This window comes from Gekko japonicus, unplaced genomic scaffold (assembly GCF_001447785.1).
Source record: "Gekko japonicus isolate JY-2015 unplaced genomic scaffold, Gekko_japonicus_V1.1 scaffold1259, whole genome shotgun sequence".
Lineage (NCBI taxonomy): Eukaryota > Metazoa > Chordata > Lepidosauria > Squamata > Gekkonidae > Gekko > Gekko japonicus.
The window spans coordinates 207736-225950 of record NW_015175396.1 but is presented as its reverse complement, the minus strand read 5'-3'; the positions used below and the strand labels follow the sequence as shown (position 1 = coordinate 225950).

General features: G+C 43.0%; 1 protein-coding gene across 1 annotated transcript in view; it reads right to left on the bottom strand.

Moving 5' to 3' along the window:
* NEO1 (neogenin 1) overlaps positions 1-18215 on the bottom strand; it is a 125172-nt gene that overhangs the window by 50137 nt on the left and 56820 nt on the right. Inside the window, exons 8-15 of the mRNA XM_015425677.1 lie at positions 17741-17960; positions 13627-13781; positions 8097-8245; positions 6891-7029; positions 3957-4006; positions 2669-2813; positions 566-676; positions 4-11 (exon numbers count right to left, since the gene is read on the bottom strand). Of these exons, the coding sequence (XP_015281163.1) occupies positions 4-11; positions 566-676; positions 2669-2813; positions 3957-4006; positions 6891-7029; positions 8097-8245; positions 13627-13781; positions 17741-17960 (977 nt within the window). The remainder of the gene's footprint in view (positions 1-3; positions 12-565; positions 677-2668; positions 2814-3956; positions 4007-6890; positions 7030-8096; positions 8246-13626; positions 13782-17740; positions 17961-18215) is intronic.

The following is an 18215-nucleotide window of genomic DNA, read 5'->3' as shown; positions in this document are numbered from 1 at the left end:
AACACGAGATTCTATAAACAGGAGGAAAAAGCTCTTTAAATCGTTCAACTGGAATGAAAATATTAAATTCAAAGTACCACATTATTTTGAAATCAGCTCACATTTAGTACTAAACTGAGGCTAGGCTATCATACTTCAGTTACATTATGAGAAGACAAGAGTCGTCAGAAAAGGCAATAACACTAGGAAAAGTTGAAGGCGTCGGGAAAAGAAGACCCAGCTTGAGATAGATTGACTCAATCCAGGAAGCCACGACCCTCGGTTTGCAAGACCCGAGCAAGGCTGTTAATGATAGGATGTTTTGGAGGTCATTAATTCACAGGGTTGTCATGGGTCAGAAGCGACTTGACCGCACTTAATACACACACACACAGCTGAAGTGGTGCTAATTCAATTATGGCTTAGTGGCACAATATCTGGACTGCATAAAGTGAGAGGACAGGGAGGGTCTGGCACTGCTGCAGCGGCCCTGCTTCTCATATTTTTCCTTCTTAGATCTGCATTTTGAGGTCTTTACATTGACAAAACATGTTCTCAAACACTCATCCACAGCTTAAGTGCATACCATCAAGGTCGCTTTCAAAGGTTTCTGCTGAGACCCAGTCAGTAGACGGTCCGGTACCATTGACTGTTAAGGCAGCAACCCGGAAGCTGTATTCTGTGCCACGTTCAAGACCTGATGTAAGAATGCACAGTATTAAAATACAGTTTCCCACAGCAACTGCAAAGCCAGTGCTCCCAATTTAAACATCAACAGTTCCAACAGCTGACCGTAATAGCTTGCAAACAGGAAACCAATTGAGTAGCTAAGTGAACAGCATATATGGCTGTAATATAGTCTGAGGCTCACCTGACACAGATCCAGCTTAGCTAAGAGCTTTACATTTTGACCTTTGGCCTCTTGAGCATAACCAGAGGCTACCAGCAGCAGACTGCCAGGCTGGTAGCAAGATTCCAGCAGATGCAATTGACACAAATTATTATTTGTCAGACTGATGCTACAAGGTGGTGACACACAATGACTTTTCCCTGCAGGCCAGTGGCCAAAGAGCATGAGAGTTGTCCACAGCCAATAAAAATTTGCTCTTCAGATTATTAACATTTCTTATACCAGAGCGCTTAGTCAAAAGATACCACAATTTTAAAAATGGCCAGCATCCCCCCCATGAATTCATGCCAACATTTAATGAAAAGGAACAGGTGTGTGGTGGGAAATGCAACTCCACCTGCTTCCTTCATTATTTTAAAATTGTTCTGTCGACCTTTTAAGTGTGTGTGTGTTGTTGTCTTTTTAATTTATTTTATTTTATCCTGTACAGTTGCTATGGCTTTTTTGCTAATGCAATAAATATTATTATTATTATTATTATTAAAATTGTTCACCAACTGTAAGAAATGAAGTACATTTTATTCTTTGCCAGTAAAAACAAAGTGGACATTTTCCTGCAACCTTTTATATTTACTTAATTAACTGGAAGATTTATGCCCTTCATTGGAGGCACCTAACAGTCAACAACTGAGGGCTGATGCGCCCAATACAACATCCTTGTGGCCCCCACAAGGACTCTGCATTACTCATCCGCCAGAATTTCTGTGCTTCACAGGTGCACAGGGCCTGATTCTGATCGGGACTGTGGTCTGCGTGGGCTCCTTCAGCCTCCTGCTTCCCCATACCGTTTTCCGGATCTGTAACGGTCCCGGGAAGCCTCCCTTTACATTCTGCTGGCATGCTTGCATGTAGCCGTCATTACACCTAAGTCTCTCAACCAGCAAATGGGGTGGATCCTACCCCTATCCTACCAGTCCACTGAGCAAAAGGCATGTATTTATTAAAAGATTTATATCCCACCTTTTCTTTTGGTTCAAGTTTGAAGCCTTTCTCCAAATTAAGTGGTTCTTCCGTTGGAGGGAGAGAAACTTAAATTAGAAGAAGGCTCCCTCATTTGGCTGGAGAAAAGTTGGATGGTTGGATCTGACCCAGTAGCTGCTAAGGCTCTCCGTAGGCACACCAAAACAATTCTGGAATCCAACAGGATCCACAAGTCTCTGCAGGTGGACAACCTTAGCGATTTCTACACCTCTTACAAGGGCAGGGGAGGGCACACCAAGCAAGCCTTCAACTGACAGTGATCTGGACTATGATAATGGCTTCAGATTAAGCGCCTTTGCCAGAAAAGCAGAATCCTGCTTGGTAGAGTCTATCTATGTCCTCTCTCAGGTATAGGGACAGTCCCATATTTGCCATGTCTGAGCATGGCCAGTTAAGGGGAGCTCAGGATGGATTCTGAAATCGCCCCATCCTATTAGTCTAGAGCCTCCATGAGAGCCAAAAATTAATCCAGCTCCACAAGGCATAGTAGAAGCAGCAAAGCAATAAAAAGTCAAATAAGTGTAAACAGCATAACAATAATTAAAAGCAGTGACACAGAAAGTTAAATAACAAAGCTGTTGAATACAAATGAAACAAATGAAGCAACAGATAATAAATGGCAAGGAGCAGGGCTTCCCGTACCTTTCCACTCATCTCTCCTGCTTCATTCATCCCCTCACAATACTGACTGAGCCAGCTGTGGCAAACCAACATCAAACAGTCTCTCCCAGGCTAAGGAGCCCTGAACCTGTAGCCAGTTTCTTGCTTTTTTAGCAAAGAGAATTCTGGCCCACTCACCTTCAATTAGCTGGGAAAGTTGGGTCCCGACAATGCTTTCAGTCACATCACTTTTGCGAGTTACTTTTCGGTAGCGAATCTTATAGCCAGTGATTTGCCCATTGTGTGTCCCCACAGGAGGGGGCTGCCAATGCATCATTATGCTCTATGGGAATTAGGAGACATTACAAATCACATCCTTCATGTGAAACTTCCCTAGTTTGGGTTGTTTCAACAACCTCAACAGCACTGATTCAAGGAACATTTTATGTAACATGTGTACATCAATACCCCTCATGCAGCAGTACTTGCTCTGCAAATCACCATCAACCAAAAACAGCCATGTTTACTTCCATCCCTAGCACAATGTTCGCTCCTCAGAGAAGCTTGCAGCTTATTTGTTCTTCTGGTTCTCGTGATGAGAACCAACTGCAAAGCACAAGCCCCACTGGTCAAGGGCCTTCTCCATTTACCTGAAGCCTGAGACAAGTGCTACCTTGGGGAACGGTGCTCAGAAGAGTCACAGGTAAGCCACAGGTGATTTCAGAGAGCCACATGTGGCTCCTGAGCCATTGAGCATCATGGCTCTAACATAACTTAATGGGAAACAGCTCTGAAATTTAAACCCATTGTCCAAAATAGTCTGATTTGATTTTCGTATCAACCCATCTTAGAAAGCAAGTAAGTGGCCGTGGAAAATTTGAAAGCACTAGTACATATCAAATCTAAATTCTCTCTTCCTTAGTCATTAATTTTTCTCTACCTTATGCAATTTTGCCCTGCCTGTCTTTGGTGTTCCTGAAGCAGAGAACACCTTAACCCAGAAGCGATTGGCTAGAATGAACATCTGCTTCAGTTTCAAACATGCTAACTTGAAATGTGTCCAAGAGATGACAAAAATGTACACACCTGAAGGAACTAGCTGATAAATATTTAAAAATAAAATGCCATGCACTTCACAGGCTCAACGTTTAGAGAAGCATTCAAACTTGCTCATTAAAACATTTATATCCTGCCTGTATTTGTGGTTCAAGGCAGCTCACAATAATACACACACTTTCAGTTAAAATAGAAACAAAATAGCAAACCCCAAATCCCCCCCCCACACACACACACCTTTAACAGATGTCTGCCATTCAAACCCTCTCAGTTTAGGGTGATAAAGTCAATATCCAATCTGATATGGATACTATGGAAGTTGCCACATGGGGAGAGTAAGCTTGGAAACAGATTTAGAAGCTGGGTTCTTTCTGCCCATGATCCATGTCAATAACAAAAAAATAAAATAAAATAAAATAAAGCATCTTACCCTGGAGTTTTGTACTTCCAGTGACAGATTCTGAGGTGCAGCACTGGGAACTAGAAACAGTAAAGAAAGTTATTCAAAACCAATTCAGAAGGGTGGCTTAAAATAATAGAAGTATAAATACAAATATGATTCACGGTAAGCACTAAATATCTAAAGGGGACTCTTCATAAAGTATAAGCAAAAACACAAACTAAAATTTAAGAATATACTTCAGAGAAAACAGGCCCCCAAAGTGGACTGAAGGCACATAACTCCAATGATGTAACCAAACTAAGCAGATATGGCCCTGATTCCTTCCTGATAAGGAAGCTATCTGGGAACTCTATGAGCAACTTGGAAAGAAGGGTGGGATATAAATGTAACAATAAAGACACAGACTGTATTCAAGTGGCACAATAAACCAGAGCCTTAATCTATGGTTAGTAGTGGTGATAAACTGGAATTCTAAACCATGGTTTGTACCTGGCTTGTAAACTAAAACTATAGTTTATACTTAGGTTTGTCATGACATCTGAATAAAGATACCTTTATTTGTTGTACAGTTCTGCAAATGTACAAATGTATATTTGGAAGAATAACCAGAGTCTGAGCGATAAACTGTAGTTTATTGTGATGTCTGAATGCATCCTTTTTTCAGGAAAAACTTAAAAAGAACAATGGATTTTTGATATGACATGAAAGCTACCTCTAGAAGCTTTCAGAGGCTCTCTTTCAAAAAACGAGGTTCATCCATATATTTGAAACATTTACTTTTACAGAGTAAAAAAAAAGAACTACCTGTTCTCAGAAGAGTTCATCTGTGTTTCTGTATGAGTTACCATTCTAGAGTTGCCTTCTTCCAGTCCAGAGGCATACCCAGTGAAGTGACTCACGCAGATATTGCACAGACAGCCCCGTTAGAGGGCAGGTCATTCTCCTGAGTCTTTGTATCAAGAGTAATTGGATCCAGTCACCACAGATGCAAAGATGACACAGAATTACTTGGCCCCAGTGGGGGCTCGACTTAATGAGGCAAGGCCAGAACAGAGAATCGCACAACCTCATCCATATGTTGGGGCTATCTCAGGCTCCATTTATTATTTCATCAATTCACTTCTTGTGGCCCACTAGCATTTCCCTTTCAGCACACTAGCGTGCCTGGCATATGATAAGAAACACACAAAGAGGCTGTGCTACTTGGCTAGAACTCATATTTTGCCATAGCAATCTAAAGAAGCGCAAATGAAGGGGAAGCGATTTGGCTACTACTTTCTGCAGCAGGATGCAAGGGACTCTAAGGAAAGACTGTGTGAAGGTGCTACAAACATGCAACGCACACGAGTGTGCTATAATCCTGCAAGTGCCATTTAATAATTTCGAAACCATTTCTAGCCAAAGCTTTCCAAGCAGCTCACAACAGTACAAAACAATATAATGGATCCAACCATAAAAAGCATAAGCACAATGTATCTATAGAAATTCAAGCAGCACACCAAACACACAGCAAAAAAAAGCCTGTCTGACAAAGTAAGTCTCCACAGTCCTCCTGAAACTCAACAAGGAGTGAGCTCGGCAGGCCTCTCTAGGGAGGGAGCAACTACTGAGAAAGGCCTGTTCCTCGGAACCACCCACCTTGCATCAGAAGATGGGGCACTTTAAGCAGGGCCTCGTCAGATGATCTATGCGTACACAAGGAGGCAGCCAGAGTTCATGCGTTAGTAGGGAACCAATCCCACTATTTTTATACAGATTTACACATTATGCTTCCGCGGGGATCTAGGCACAGGGATAATTCACTCTCGTCTGAATCAGCCCTTAAAGCAGACTTGTACACTGTATATCTGCTCGTATACGTGTCAACGGTATTTAACTCAGGACAGTCATTTACAAAACACAATATACACAACCTTCTTTTCTAACCAAAAACCATCCAATCGAAATATATTATTTTAACCCCAGCTCTATTTAGTAACATGAGAAACAACAGTTAAGAGCCAATAAGGCATTATGGGAAGACCCATGTGTTTTTATCTGCAAGCCCGCCTTATCACATCTAAAGCAGGGGGTGGAAAGGCCGACTGTTTTTAAAAGAAGGAACGTAAAAATAAAGTACATGAAAGAAGGGAGCTAAACCTTGCCGCCGCTTTACCCCACTGTGCTCTGTTGTTTGCAGCACTTTCCTTCAGCCTGGCTCATCCACTATCAAAAGCTGGAAGAAAATACTGTTGGAAGAAAATACTGAAACCTGCACACACATGGTCATTTGAGGGAGGGGGGGCAGGGTTCAGGTTCCTAGGTTGACACACTGCTGCTTTTTAAAGATGTTACTTCCTAGCACTGCTTGAGATGTGGCCACAGACATGAATACATATGGCCACAGACATGAATACCCACCCCAAACACCAGTTAACCAGAGGAGAATACGGATCGTATTAAATCCACAACTTTTAAAAGACAAATGAATAAAAGGATGAACGTGTTTCAAGATTGTCTTTGGCAGCAGCTTTTAAAATCGAGTTCACCACGCGCTGATTCATCCTGTGTTTTTTCAGACTATAGTTAATATTGTCACTTCACTTTTGTAATCGAATAGTTATAATGTAATGTGCTTTAATACAATAACCCATGCTAGTAGAGCAAACACTACCTTAAAACTTTTGTTTGGCTAAGGAACACTTAACTTTCAGTGTATTAGTATAATATATAGACAAACACTTTTTGTAAATTTAAAAAAAAACAGGGCTTAGTGAAAATGGATCTTTCAAACTTCTAGGATTTTTCTGATGCTCTTTTTGTAGAAACTATATGAAGCCCCAGTTTGCAGATTTTTCATCCACGCTGGGAGATATACGAAGATATATGAACTTGCAGATACATATACTGAAATCGAGTTTGCAAACAAAAACTCTATTTAACTGAAAAGTGACAATGGACTGCCATTACAAAGATGCTCACCGTCAGACAGAGTTCGAATGACGACATCTTGCGTAGAAACTCCAGGGCCGTGTTTATTGTAGGCCACCACTCGGAAGTTATACTCTGTATATTTCTTCAAACCATTTATTGTGTGGGAAAGGCCTCCGACGTCAATGTCCTGTATTTGAAAAGGGGCAAACATTGCAGTCTTTACAACAACTGGGATGCGTTCTCCTAATGCTGTTGCTCTTATTCCTCTATGCGTTTTTTGGGATGAAACATCAGCATGCAGGCGCAAACACACCCACACCAGTTAGAGGTATTGTCTGGATCTCAAAGGGGCTCTCAGAAAGGTGCTCGGGAATATTAAACTCAGGCTAGAAGTCAAGGGCCACAACTGTGGCTTGTGTGGCTCTATAGGCCAGAAAGAGGGAGAGAGGTGAGGAGAGGCTCTGACCAGGCCCCATTTCCTTCTCATTTTGCCACTTCCTCAGTAGTAGTGAGTTTCTCTTGGTCTACAGCATCCTAAACTTTCTTCTTACTCTTTATAAGCATCTGTGAAAAGTTGCCAGATCCTTTAGCGTCTCGTTCTCGAACTGAAGGAATCTCTTGGGAATGGGCATGTTCTATATTGTTGCCAGCATAAACATCTACTCTTTTGTAATGTCTTTCTAACAAATCTCCTCAGTTATCATGTAGCGTGAAGTCTCAATGAATGATAATTTTTCTTCTCCTGCAGAATATCCCTCTTGTTTCAGTGGGTCTTGTACTGGCCTCTGCTGCTTTAGAGCCATTTCCCCCCTTCTTCTAGGAATTCTTTATTACGGTTCCTACTGGGTTATTAGGGTCACTGCTGTTATCTAGTCTATCTAGTCAACTAAAAACACTAAAGAAAACTGTTAAATGTTCAGGCATCAGTGAAATCAATGAAAGCTTGCTGTCTCATAAAGGCATATGAGAGCTCCCTTGGTTTCTCTCAGCTGGCCTTGACTACTGCTTCAGTTCAAAATGTGACACTTCTGAGAATGGAGCAAGACAAGCAATGCCAATAAACTCATCTGTTGCCAGACAATAAAAGAGCATCTCTTTAGCTGTCAGGACAATGGTATGTTCTAAGACCTTGCTTAATGACTGCATAGAGTCACAGAAAGGATATGACAAAAGCTGCAATTTTAGCATGGTGGTACTGAGAGCCTACAGTTCAATTGCCACCGTAAACTATCAAGAAGAAATTGTCCACCAAACCTGTTCACTGTCCGTCTCCTTCTCCATGTAGTACAATTTGTAATTCTGGATTTCACCATTGCCAGATAAGGGTGTAGCCCAACTGATCGTGACTGAAGTGGGCGAGTTTGCATATGCTCGAATATTGGGGGCCGGGCCAGGAAGCTGAACTGGAAAAAAAATCAAGATGTCTCGTAAGTTTATCCAGATCTTTCCATTGCTAGCGTGGATCAAAGGGTTTGAAACACATCACACTAGGAGAATGCAACAAAAACAGAAGAAGGGCCGAAGGACGCCAGGCTGACATCGACGAGGACGTTCTCTTTGGCGGCTCCAACCTATTGGAATAAACTCCCTGGCGAGATTAGGGCCCTGCGGGACCTGTCACAGGCTGTGTTCAGACTGGCAGTTTGGCCCAATATAGGCACATTTTACATACAGATTAAATAGGCACAATCACACAGCCACATCTGTCAGGTGTCACCCCGTCAGAGGACGACTTGGAGCCGGGTTAAAAAGCCACCACCTCCGAAGTGGTGTTTTTGTTTCCCTGTGCATTTATTGCACATGGCCGGATGTCTGAACACAAGGGAGCGCGCGCAGAACGGATTTGGCAGTGTGAACCTGCAGATCCGTTCTGCCGCCACGCAGGTGGGTTTTTTTAAAAGAATTGCCTATGTGCGCATGCGCACTATGCACACACATGGTTTTTGGATTTGGGGGTGGGGTTTGCAGTTCCCTCCGTGGCTGAGGCACCACAATAATGTGGATGCTTTACCATGGGATGTCTCCGTGGGTAACCTGCTAGGGAAGCATGGAGGGCTCTAATTCAAGCCGCCAAGGAAAAGAACTCCGCTTTGTTTTGGAGGATGGTCTCCAATCAAAAGGGAAATAGCATCCTAACAAGGGAATCCTACATTCCACCTGAAACTTGGATTCTTCATTTTCAGAATTTGTATCATGATAATCCTACCCCCTCCTCTATGTCCACAGTTTTCAGTGATCTGCCTAGTTGGCCCTTAGTTTCCCCAGAAGAGATCTCAGCACTGATAGGCCAACTTAAAAGAGGAAAGGCCCCTGGCCTCGATGGAATCCCTCCTGAATTTTTGAAGGAAAATATAAATTGGTGGGCACCTTTCTTAGCGCACCTATTTACCTACATCGATATGACAGGGAGGGTTCCAAGTGACCGGGGGGAGGCGGTGGTTGTTCCTTTTTATAAAAAAGGTAATCAAAAAGATCCTGCAAATTACAGGCCTATTAGCTTACTAAGTGTCATTAGCAACTATATGCCAAACATCTTCTAGAAAAATTTACACTCTGGCTGGAGCAAGAGGATATAATGATTCAGGAGCAAGCTGGGTTTAGGCAGGGTAGGTCGACAATGGATCACTGCCTTCTTCTTAGGCATCTTATTGAAAAATACTCTGGCAAGGGCCCTTTGTCTCTTTATGCCGCCTTTATTGATCTTAAAGCGGCCTTCGACTCCATTTCTAGACCTATATTATGGAGCAAACGTGAAGTCTCCACAATAGACAGGAGACTTTTAGCTCTCATTCGTGCCCTCCATGAACAAACATCTTTGAGGGTTAGATATACCAGGTTGGGGCATTTGACAGACAAAATTTCCACCCTAAAGGGAGTTAGGCAAGGGTGTATGCTAGCTCCTGCTCTTTTTAACTTTTACCTCAACGATGTTGCTGGATATCTAAATGATGTAGATTTTCATCCTCCTAAACTAGCCCAGCGCTCTATTACTATACTTTTATATGCCGATGATGCTGTTATTCTTTCTAGAACCCCAATTGGTTTGAGAAGGGCTCTTAAGAAATTCGCTAGTTATTGCAGAGAACAGGAGCTGGATATTAACTATGCAAAGACGAAGGTGATGGCTTTTGGCAGGAGACCCAAATTAAGAAAGTGGAGTGTAAACGGCCAGAACCTCGAACAGGTAGCTAGCTTTCGCTATCAGGTGTGGATCAGCAAAGCCTCTGGAGCTAAGACTGCCCACAGCCAGGCAGCAGCATGCTCGGGTGAAAAATCCTCTCATGGTATACTTAAGTTTTTCAGATCCCAAGGGGGCTACTTTGTACCAGCAGCTTTAAAACTTTTTAAGGCTAAAACACTTGCCCAGATGCTCTATGGGACGCTGCTTGGAGCGCCTTCCTCTAGCTATGCCCCCTTAGAGCTAGTCCAATCGAAATTTTTGAGAGCAGTGCTCCAAGTTCCTAGATGCGTATCCAATGCAATGGTACGGCTAGAGACTGGCATGCTGAAGGTTGAAGCCATGATTACCTTATACTTCATCTTCTATTGGTTGAAGATAAATTTGAATCCTTGTGGACTAGTGCCCCTGATTCTGACTGATGCCTTTAAATCCAAATGGCTGATTTCTGTTAATCGGAAAATTTCGCTCTTGGGGTATTCTCCCCCAAGCGCTTTTGGAGTTGGGTGGCAACCGAGCTAAGTTAGCAATTAGGCAGAGGATCAAGGACACCGAATGCCAATTGGATCTACAGGCGACTCCTACCTTTATAGCGCCAATTAGTAATAAATACATCGTAGCGCAGGCCCCATATTTAGCCGTTCTGGAGTCCCGTAAACTCAGGAGGGCATATACTTTGGCTAGATGCTCCGCCTTACCTACTGCAGTTCTTGAGGGTAAATTCAAAAAACTTCCCCGAATGGAGAGGCTATGTACGTGTGCGTCGGGGGAGATCGAATCCCAGGAACATGTGTTCCTGAGGTGCCCATTATTTGAAGAGGCTCGTACAAAATGTATTGGTCCTTTTTTGGCAGGCACTTCTGATCAGGATAAGATGGAGAACTTGTTTTTAAACTTTGAACATACAGCGCTCCATCAGATTGCGAAATTTTGCTCCTTGGTTGTAAAAGCTCATCAGTGTTCTGGTTGTCACTTGGGTTAGGACTGCTTGATTCTTACTTCTACTGTTACCTCTATCATCTTATTTTATTCTCTTTTACTGTGTTTTATTGCAGCGTATTCTTAAGTTTGGTTTTAGCGATCAAAATGATTGTATAGTGTGTCTCTTATTACCCTGTTGTATTCTGGAAGTTTTACCATTTGGCCATTGTAATTTACTTTTATGGTTTTATATTGCTGGCTAAGCGCTGTAACAATAAAATTCATTCATTCATTCCGTGGGTAACCCACAGCAGGGTATGCTGTGTGGCTGATATATCCCACTACACTTTAACCTGGTTCAATTAGAGGCAGCACCATATCATGTCAAGCTGCCAGTGTGATCACAGCCACAGTTCCGCAGGGCCGTGAAAACGGAGCTTATCAGCCATGCCCTGTGTCGACCTAGAGTTAGAAGTTACCTAGAGTAGTAGCACCACTGAATGTGTTCTTAAATGCACTTTAGTATATCACACTGCCATCGCTATATCAACTATTTTAAATCGTTTATTATGGATTTTATATTGAAATGTATATTGTTTTATTGGTTTTATGTGAGCCGCCCTGAGCCTGCTTCAGCGGGGAGGGCGGAGTAAAAGTTAAATAAATAAATAAATAAATAAATAAATAAAGAAAGAAAGATATAAATGCTGCAAAAGGGAAAACCCTCAACTCCACCTGAAATAACAAACTCATGTCTTAGACCTACAGAGTGCAAGGCCCAAGATCCAACTACACAGTTTAGCAGGCATTTGAAGAGAAGGCTAAATAAATAAATAAATAAAGAAAGAAAGATATAAATGCTGCAAAAGGGAAAACCCTCAACTCCACCTGAAATAACAAACTCATGTCTTAGACCTACAGAGTGCAAGGCCCAAGATCCAACTACACAGTTTAGCAGGCATTTGAAGAGAAGGCTCCCTTCAGTTCTTCCAGACAAATTCCACAAGGAAAGTTTCAGGACTTGCCTTTCATCTGTGGCAAACCATGTGAGATAACAGCACCCATAACTCCCCACAGTAACAGAGGCAAGGAAACAGAACTCACTGGCAAAAAAACAACAACCAACCTCCCACCCACTTTAGTCAGGAAGCTCTCCCGAACAAACACATGTTAATTTACTCAACTTCTGAAAAAACATAGCATGTTTAATGTTTCCTTGATTGTGTCTTTTTGGAAGTTAAGCAATGAAGTTACATGTGTTCGTGTAACAATAAATATGTACCAAGAAAAAATATTTAAAATCCTAATGGAAAACTCTTCTCAAAAGCAAGCTATTAATCTAATCTAATGCCTTATAAGGCAAAATTGACTCCATGCCTAAAATGAACAAACCATACAGCGAGATACGAGTTCAAAATGTGCAACACAATATTCTCTACATGAAGCAACCTTGGGTATTTAAATAAAAAAAGAAAACACTTTTTTTAAAAAATCTCCCCAAGTGTCTACTTTAGTTTTGGGATCAGTGAGTCTTCTTATTCTACTTATTCTTTATAGCAGAAAGAGTAATCTTCAAACCCAGTCATTGACTTTAGCAACAGTTTTGGAGAAAACATACCCTACAACCTATCTGTTGAAGAAAGCTCAAGCCCACTTCTCCACAGGCTCCAGTCAGAGTTTAATCATGCTAATGAGCCTGAAAAGCTGGATCCAGCCATTAATTTGGCAGTTTCAAGGTTGAAACTGGCAACAACAATATGCAAGGGAAAAAGGAACCTTTACTTCACACAAAAAAGCAAAGATTACCCTACTAAGCCTGAAAAAAAGATGCTTGTAAAGATGGCGCTCAAAGCGGCAGGTCAAGAACAACCAAACTTTCAGGGCTAAGAATGCTTTCAGAAGGCCCGTTTTAAAAACGATGCTCGTCCTATGGTGGCAGCTGCTGCTGAAGTGATTCTTCTACAAAACCTGCACGGTCAGACCTCCAATCCACTTTCTCAAAACACTTGGCAAGCCCCAGGAAAGGTGTCCACAGGTGCCATGGTGCTCCCAAGGCACTACGTTGAGGAACCATGCCGTAATGGGCACTCTATCCCAGCATCCTATTTCCAACAGTGGTCTAACAGATGTCACAGAGACGTCTACAAAGAAGTCTGCAAGTGAGGTTCACAGGCAGCAGCCCTCGACAAAGCACTTCCTTTGCTCAGCCAAAGATTAGCCTAATGTACAGCTAGGGTCAGGAGCTGCGGTGGCTCAAGTGGTTAAGATGCTTCACTGCAGGCTGCGGAAGGTCGGTAGTTCAGCAGTTCGAGACCTGGGTTGCCGCATGACGTAGTGAGCTCCTGTCTCTAGTTCCAGCTCCTGCCAACCTAGCAGTTCGAAAGCAAGAAATTGCAAGTAGATAAATAGGTACCACTTCGGTGGGAAGGTAACAGCGTTCCGTACGCGCCTTGGTGTTTAGTCATGCCGGCCACATGACCACGGAAACGTCTTCGGACAGCGCTGGCTCTTCGGCTTTGAAACGGAGATGAGCACCACAACCCTAGAGTCGGATTCGACTCGCTTTCGAGCAAGGGAACCTTTACGTTTACCTTTTACAGCTAGGGTCATACACAGCCTATGAGAAGGAACACTAACAGGTATCTGTTTATCATCTGCCAAGCGGGGCAGTGGTTCAATGCTCACCCTCGGGTTGTGTTGCCACCTTCAGGGGTACCGAGCTCTCTCCAGGCCCATGTTTGTTCTGAGCTACCACTCTGAAAATATAGACTGTCTCAGGCATGAGATTTTGAATCGTCACTTGCATCTCCCCAGGATGGCTTGTGTTTTCAACGCGTTCCCTTTTGTTAAGAGAAAGAAAAAGAAAAAGAACTTATCAGCACGATGAAATAGAACATGAAAAAGAACTTATCAGCACGATGAAATAGAACTACTGATATTTAGTGCATACCTGAACTGTCAATGATGCAACGCAATAATGACACTAGTTACGCTAACATGCCAAAACTTAGTTTTTTAAAAAAAAAACACTTCCTGGTGCGGCAGCTTCATTCAGAGCATGCAGTTCCTCTCACGGTGATGAGGGAAACAGAGGTTATCTAAAACTGCTCTTCTTTTGAATAGACCTTCAGCACAAGAGATTGTGCTCATGTCAGCCACAGCATGAAACATTCCGTTTCCAACAGGATGAAAACACCCTTCCTCTTGACTGAGAGGCTCTCTGAAGTCCCACAAAGAGGACAGCTCCCCAAATGATTACAGCAAGAGACAATCAATAAAAGACAGATGTTTTAAAGGAATCAGTAAAAACTCAGTGTGTTTCAAAGCAATCAGGAAGCCTGCATAGTGAGTGAAGTACCATTAGTTTTGACTCTTTTGCAAGGATTCCACTAGATTCACAGCTCTCTTGATAAAGGGCCATATGTGGCTCGTGCACCGGGCTTTATTGATTACTGTATCAATCTTTCCCTGCACTTTTCTACAGAATGTCTTTGACCTAACCATTTTTCCCAGCACACCATGTCAGTGCTGAGGGGAGGATGAACACCTTCCTGGCAACCACAAAGCCTGAGCACGTAGATCACCTACCCTGCAACCAGACCAAAGCCCACTCCAAGGTTACAATTCAGCAACTGCTTCTATCCAGAGCTCTGGGATCCAACTGATCTACATCTAAAGCTCATTCTTAAGGTTGCTCACATGCCATTGGCAACAGCATCTTAATAACGGGTTCCCCAGAGGCACACCATCGTGCCACTGGGCTGGTGAAAAAGAAAGTGAGCTCTGCAGTATGCACGCTTTGTGTGGCGAACTTGTTCTTTCCACCCAGCTCTACCAAAGGTTTGTCTTTGGACTTCCCCAAATCACTTCTCTGAGCCATAAAATTCCCGCTGTCGCCTTGCTCACATACATCATCTGCGCACATGCATCCTCTTGCCATTAGCTCAGAGAAATGTGAACTTGCATCAGCTATATAAAGTGCTACCCCCCAAAAAAAAGAAAGAAAAAAAGAGTTTAGATTGAGAGGAAAGCTTTTTATCTCGCAGTGGATCAGACTTCGGTTAATGCAGCCACATTGGCATTACCTTGCAAAATATAAATTAGCTACAGAGGCTTTTAGGGCTTTTGCTGAAGCCTCTGACAAGCATTTAAAAGCCTCAGTTCTCTCATATGTAATCTTCTGGGAGGACTTTTCCCTCCACAGGCACAGCCATCTTCTTAGGGAGCGATGCACATGCCACGCCAGCCTTGGGATGAGTGGAGCTTCCCTTTGTTTTTCCTTTGGCAAAAGACAAAGCCTGGGGCTTCCTATTCTGATCAGATCAGCTTTTCAGGTGTAAAATCAAGAGGGAGAAGAGTACCCTCCCCCATACTTAGGAGAAGATACTGGGAAATGTGTACCCTTTCCAGGAGGTAGCTTACAGTGTGTTTCAGATCCATGACCTCAATGAACACATCCATCACCTTTTCTTCTGTATTAATGGCAGACTGCTGCTCAGCAGACTCATCCACCTGGGATGACAGGACCGGATAGTCCCCTCTCCCCTTTAGGGCACAGGGTATTTTCCTTATGCTGGAATTTTACTTTTCTTGTAGGGTGGAGCTTTCTGAGTGGATCTCAAAGGGGAAGCAGCTGTGGAGGACTTCTTACCCCTTTTTGATGTCCTACCCCTAGATACAGATATGAACATATGAAACTGCTTTACACTGAATCTGATTGGTGGTCCATCGAGGTCAGTGATGTCTACTCAGGCTGGTAGCAGCTCTCCAAGGGCCTTAGACAGAGGGTCTTTCTCATGAACAACTATCTGATCTTCTTTTTTTTTTAAAGTGGAAAAGCTTGGGAATTGAACCAGGAACCTTCCTGCAATCCAAGCAGATGCTCCACCACTGAACTATAGCCCCTCCTCATAAACAACTGGGGCTGAAGCGCCTCTCTGGTTCTGAATCTCCTTTGTAAAGGAGCCTTCTGAGTAGGAAGGCATTCTTCCTGTGTGGTTGGTTCCCTCCCCCCCCCCCCCCTTCTCTAGCCCCTGCAACTTGGACTGCTACTGGGCCAGTCACACCTGCCTCATATTCACAAAAGGTGGAGAAATGTGGGGCAGGATTAAGATTACTCTGCAAAACCAGGAACCCTTGAGCCTATCCCTCAACAGCAAAGGCAACCGGCTGAGTCAAGGTGGTGGTGGATGAAAGCAGGAGTGGAAAGGAAGATGGCACTGTCAAGTTGTAAAGGTCTCCTCTGAGGAAAATACTTGAACCACCCTGTGATAATCAGGCATGACAACCTCTCTGAGGGAGGCATGGAATGTTTTACCTCTTGGCTTCCCTAGAGACATAAGCCATTATCAGCTGTAAACAGCTGATAAGGGGCAGGGGGAGGAGGCAATAATGCTGCATAAAAACTGTCTTCAGGCCAACTGAAGCATCTGTTCTAAAACAATCCAATTTCTCTGCAAATGGAGAGTGCTATTTTGGGTTTCTTGGTGAAGGGGTGGCCCCTTGCTTGGTCCTAAAAATGCTTTGGAACACATCTGCCTCCTGCTAGTCAAGTGAGGGAACTAACCCACAGTTGCAAGATCACTCCTGTGGTTATTTGCAAATACATGCACAAAAAAATAAGGATTTTAAAAGGTCTTCTGCCCAATAGATTGGAAGCACATTTAAAATCAATCATTTTACCCAACTAATTGCACTGCTGTCCTAGACTGTTGGGGGGGGGGGGGGAGCTGGCATTTATTTATTTCTAACATTTTCCACCTGATCTTCCTCCAAACAGCTTGGGGGGGCATACGTTTTATGCTCACAACAACCAACCTGTGAGGTAGGTTAGACTGAGAGAGTGTGACTGGCCCAAGGTCACCCAGTGAACTTCCATGGCAGGGTGGGGATTCGAACCTGGGTCTCCCAGATCCTAGTCCAAGACTCCAGTCATTATACCACACTGCAAGCAATGCTTTTGTTAAAAAGGCCATCATAAATTCTCGTGCTGCCCTAGGCATATTGTTAATAGTTCCTCGTTAACGTATTTTTAAAAAAATATTTTCACTGCTCAGTTCATGCTGATTTGTGCTTACATCATTATGCTGCTAGGCAGACTTAAGCATTCTGTGCTGCTTTTATTGTTCCATTTTATTATTTTCATTAGCTGTTCTTCTATTTGCCATTTTTATTGGAAACAATATCAGGCAAAGTCTTGGACCATGCAGTACAATAATAGATTAAATAAATAAATCTCATCTTAAGGTAGCAAAATTCAAGTATCAGACACGTCACGTTGATGATGACAGGCTCATACCTTCCTGAGGCTTTTCTGGTTAAGTAAGGGCCTAACTATGCTAGCACTGTACTACAAAACGAAGGAAAGGGATACCTGATTGTGCTGCTTGTCCAAGCTAAAGGGTAACATGGGAAGACTGCTGGACTGTGGTTAGAGGTCCAAATGTCTGCCTCCAGACCTCCAAACCAAAACACTCTACAAAGGGGAAACAGGTTCAAGCCCAAAGCAAAACTGTTCATTTTAGAACATGCAGCTCTCCCTAGTGCCTTACTTGACCGAAATATGGAGCTTCTTCCATCTGAAAATAACGTTCCTGAGTCTTAGCATCTTCCAGGAACCCTGTCAAAAGTACTTATTTCTGGGAGAGTTTTAACCACTGGATAGGTTTTATTTTAGCGCGTGTTTTTTCTAAATTCTTGGTACATATCTTCAGGATGGTGCAGGCCCCAATCCCAATGCTCGAACAGCCGGAAGATGCTTTAAGATATCAGAAATTTGCAAGCGGTTTGAGCAACATACCTGTTGATAGCTTCCTTGGTGTAGAATACTGAGTAGGTGAGATTGTCTCCATGTGGATCCGATGCAGGTGCCCTCCAGGTCAGCTTGATGAACCGCGTGGACACAAGAGAAGCCACAACATCCCGAGGGGCAGAAGGCAACGGTCCAGTTGTTGCTGGTGCTAGATGGTCAGTAGTGGCACTGGTCAGTGAAGTGGGAGGTAATGTTGGGATGGCAACATCTTGTCATGTGCAAACATTGGGGAACATGGAAGGGCAAACATCACGACGATTTAAAGAGAGAACAGGGGGGAAAAAAACCAAAAAAGAAATAAACAAAACCACGATGGGAAACAAAAAACAAAATGAACACACAAAGAAGGCCATTAAAACTGAAGGCTGGCATGCAGGCAAAAAAAGGTAATTACTAAAAATTAATGGGGAATATCAAAGCAGACATCACTATAGGGCAAGCAATCAAAAATCTCCGTTGCAAT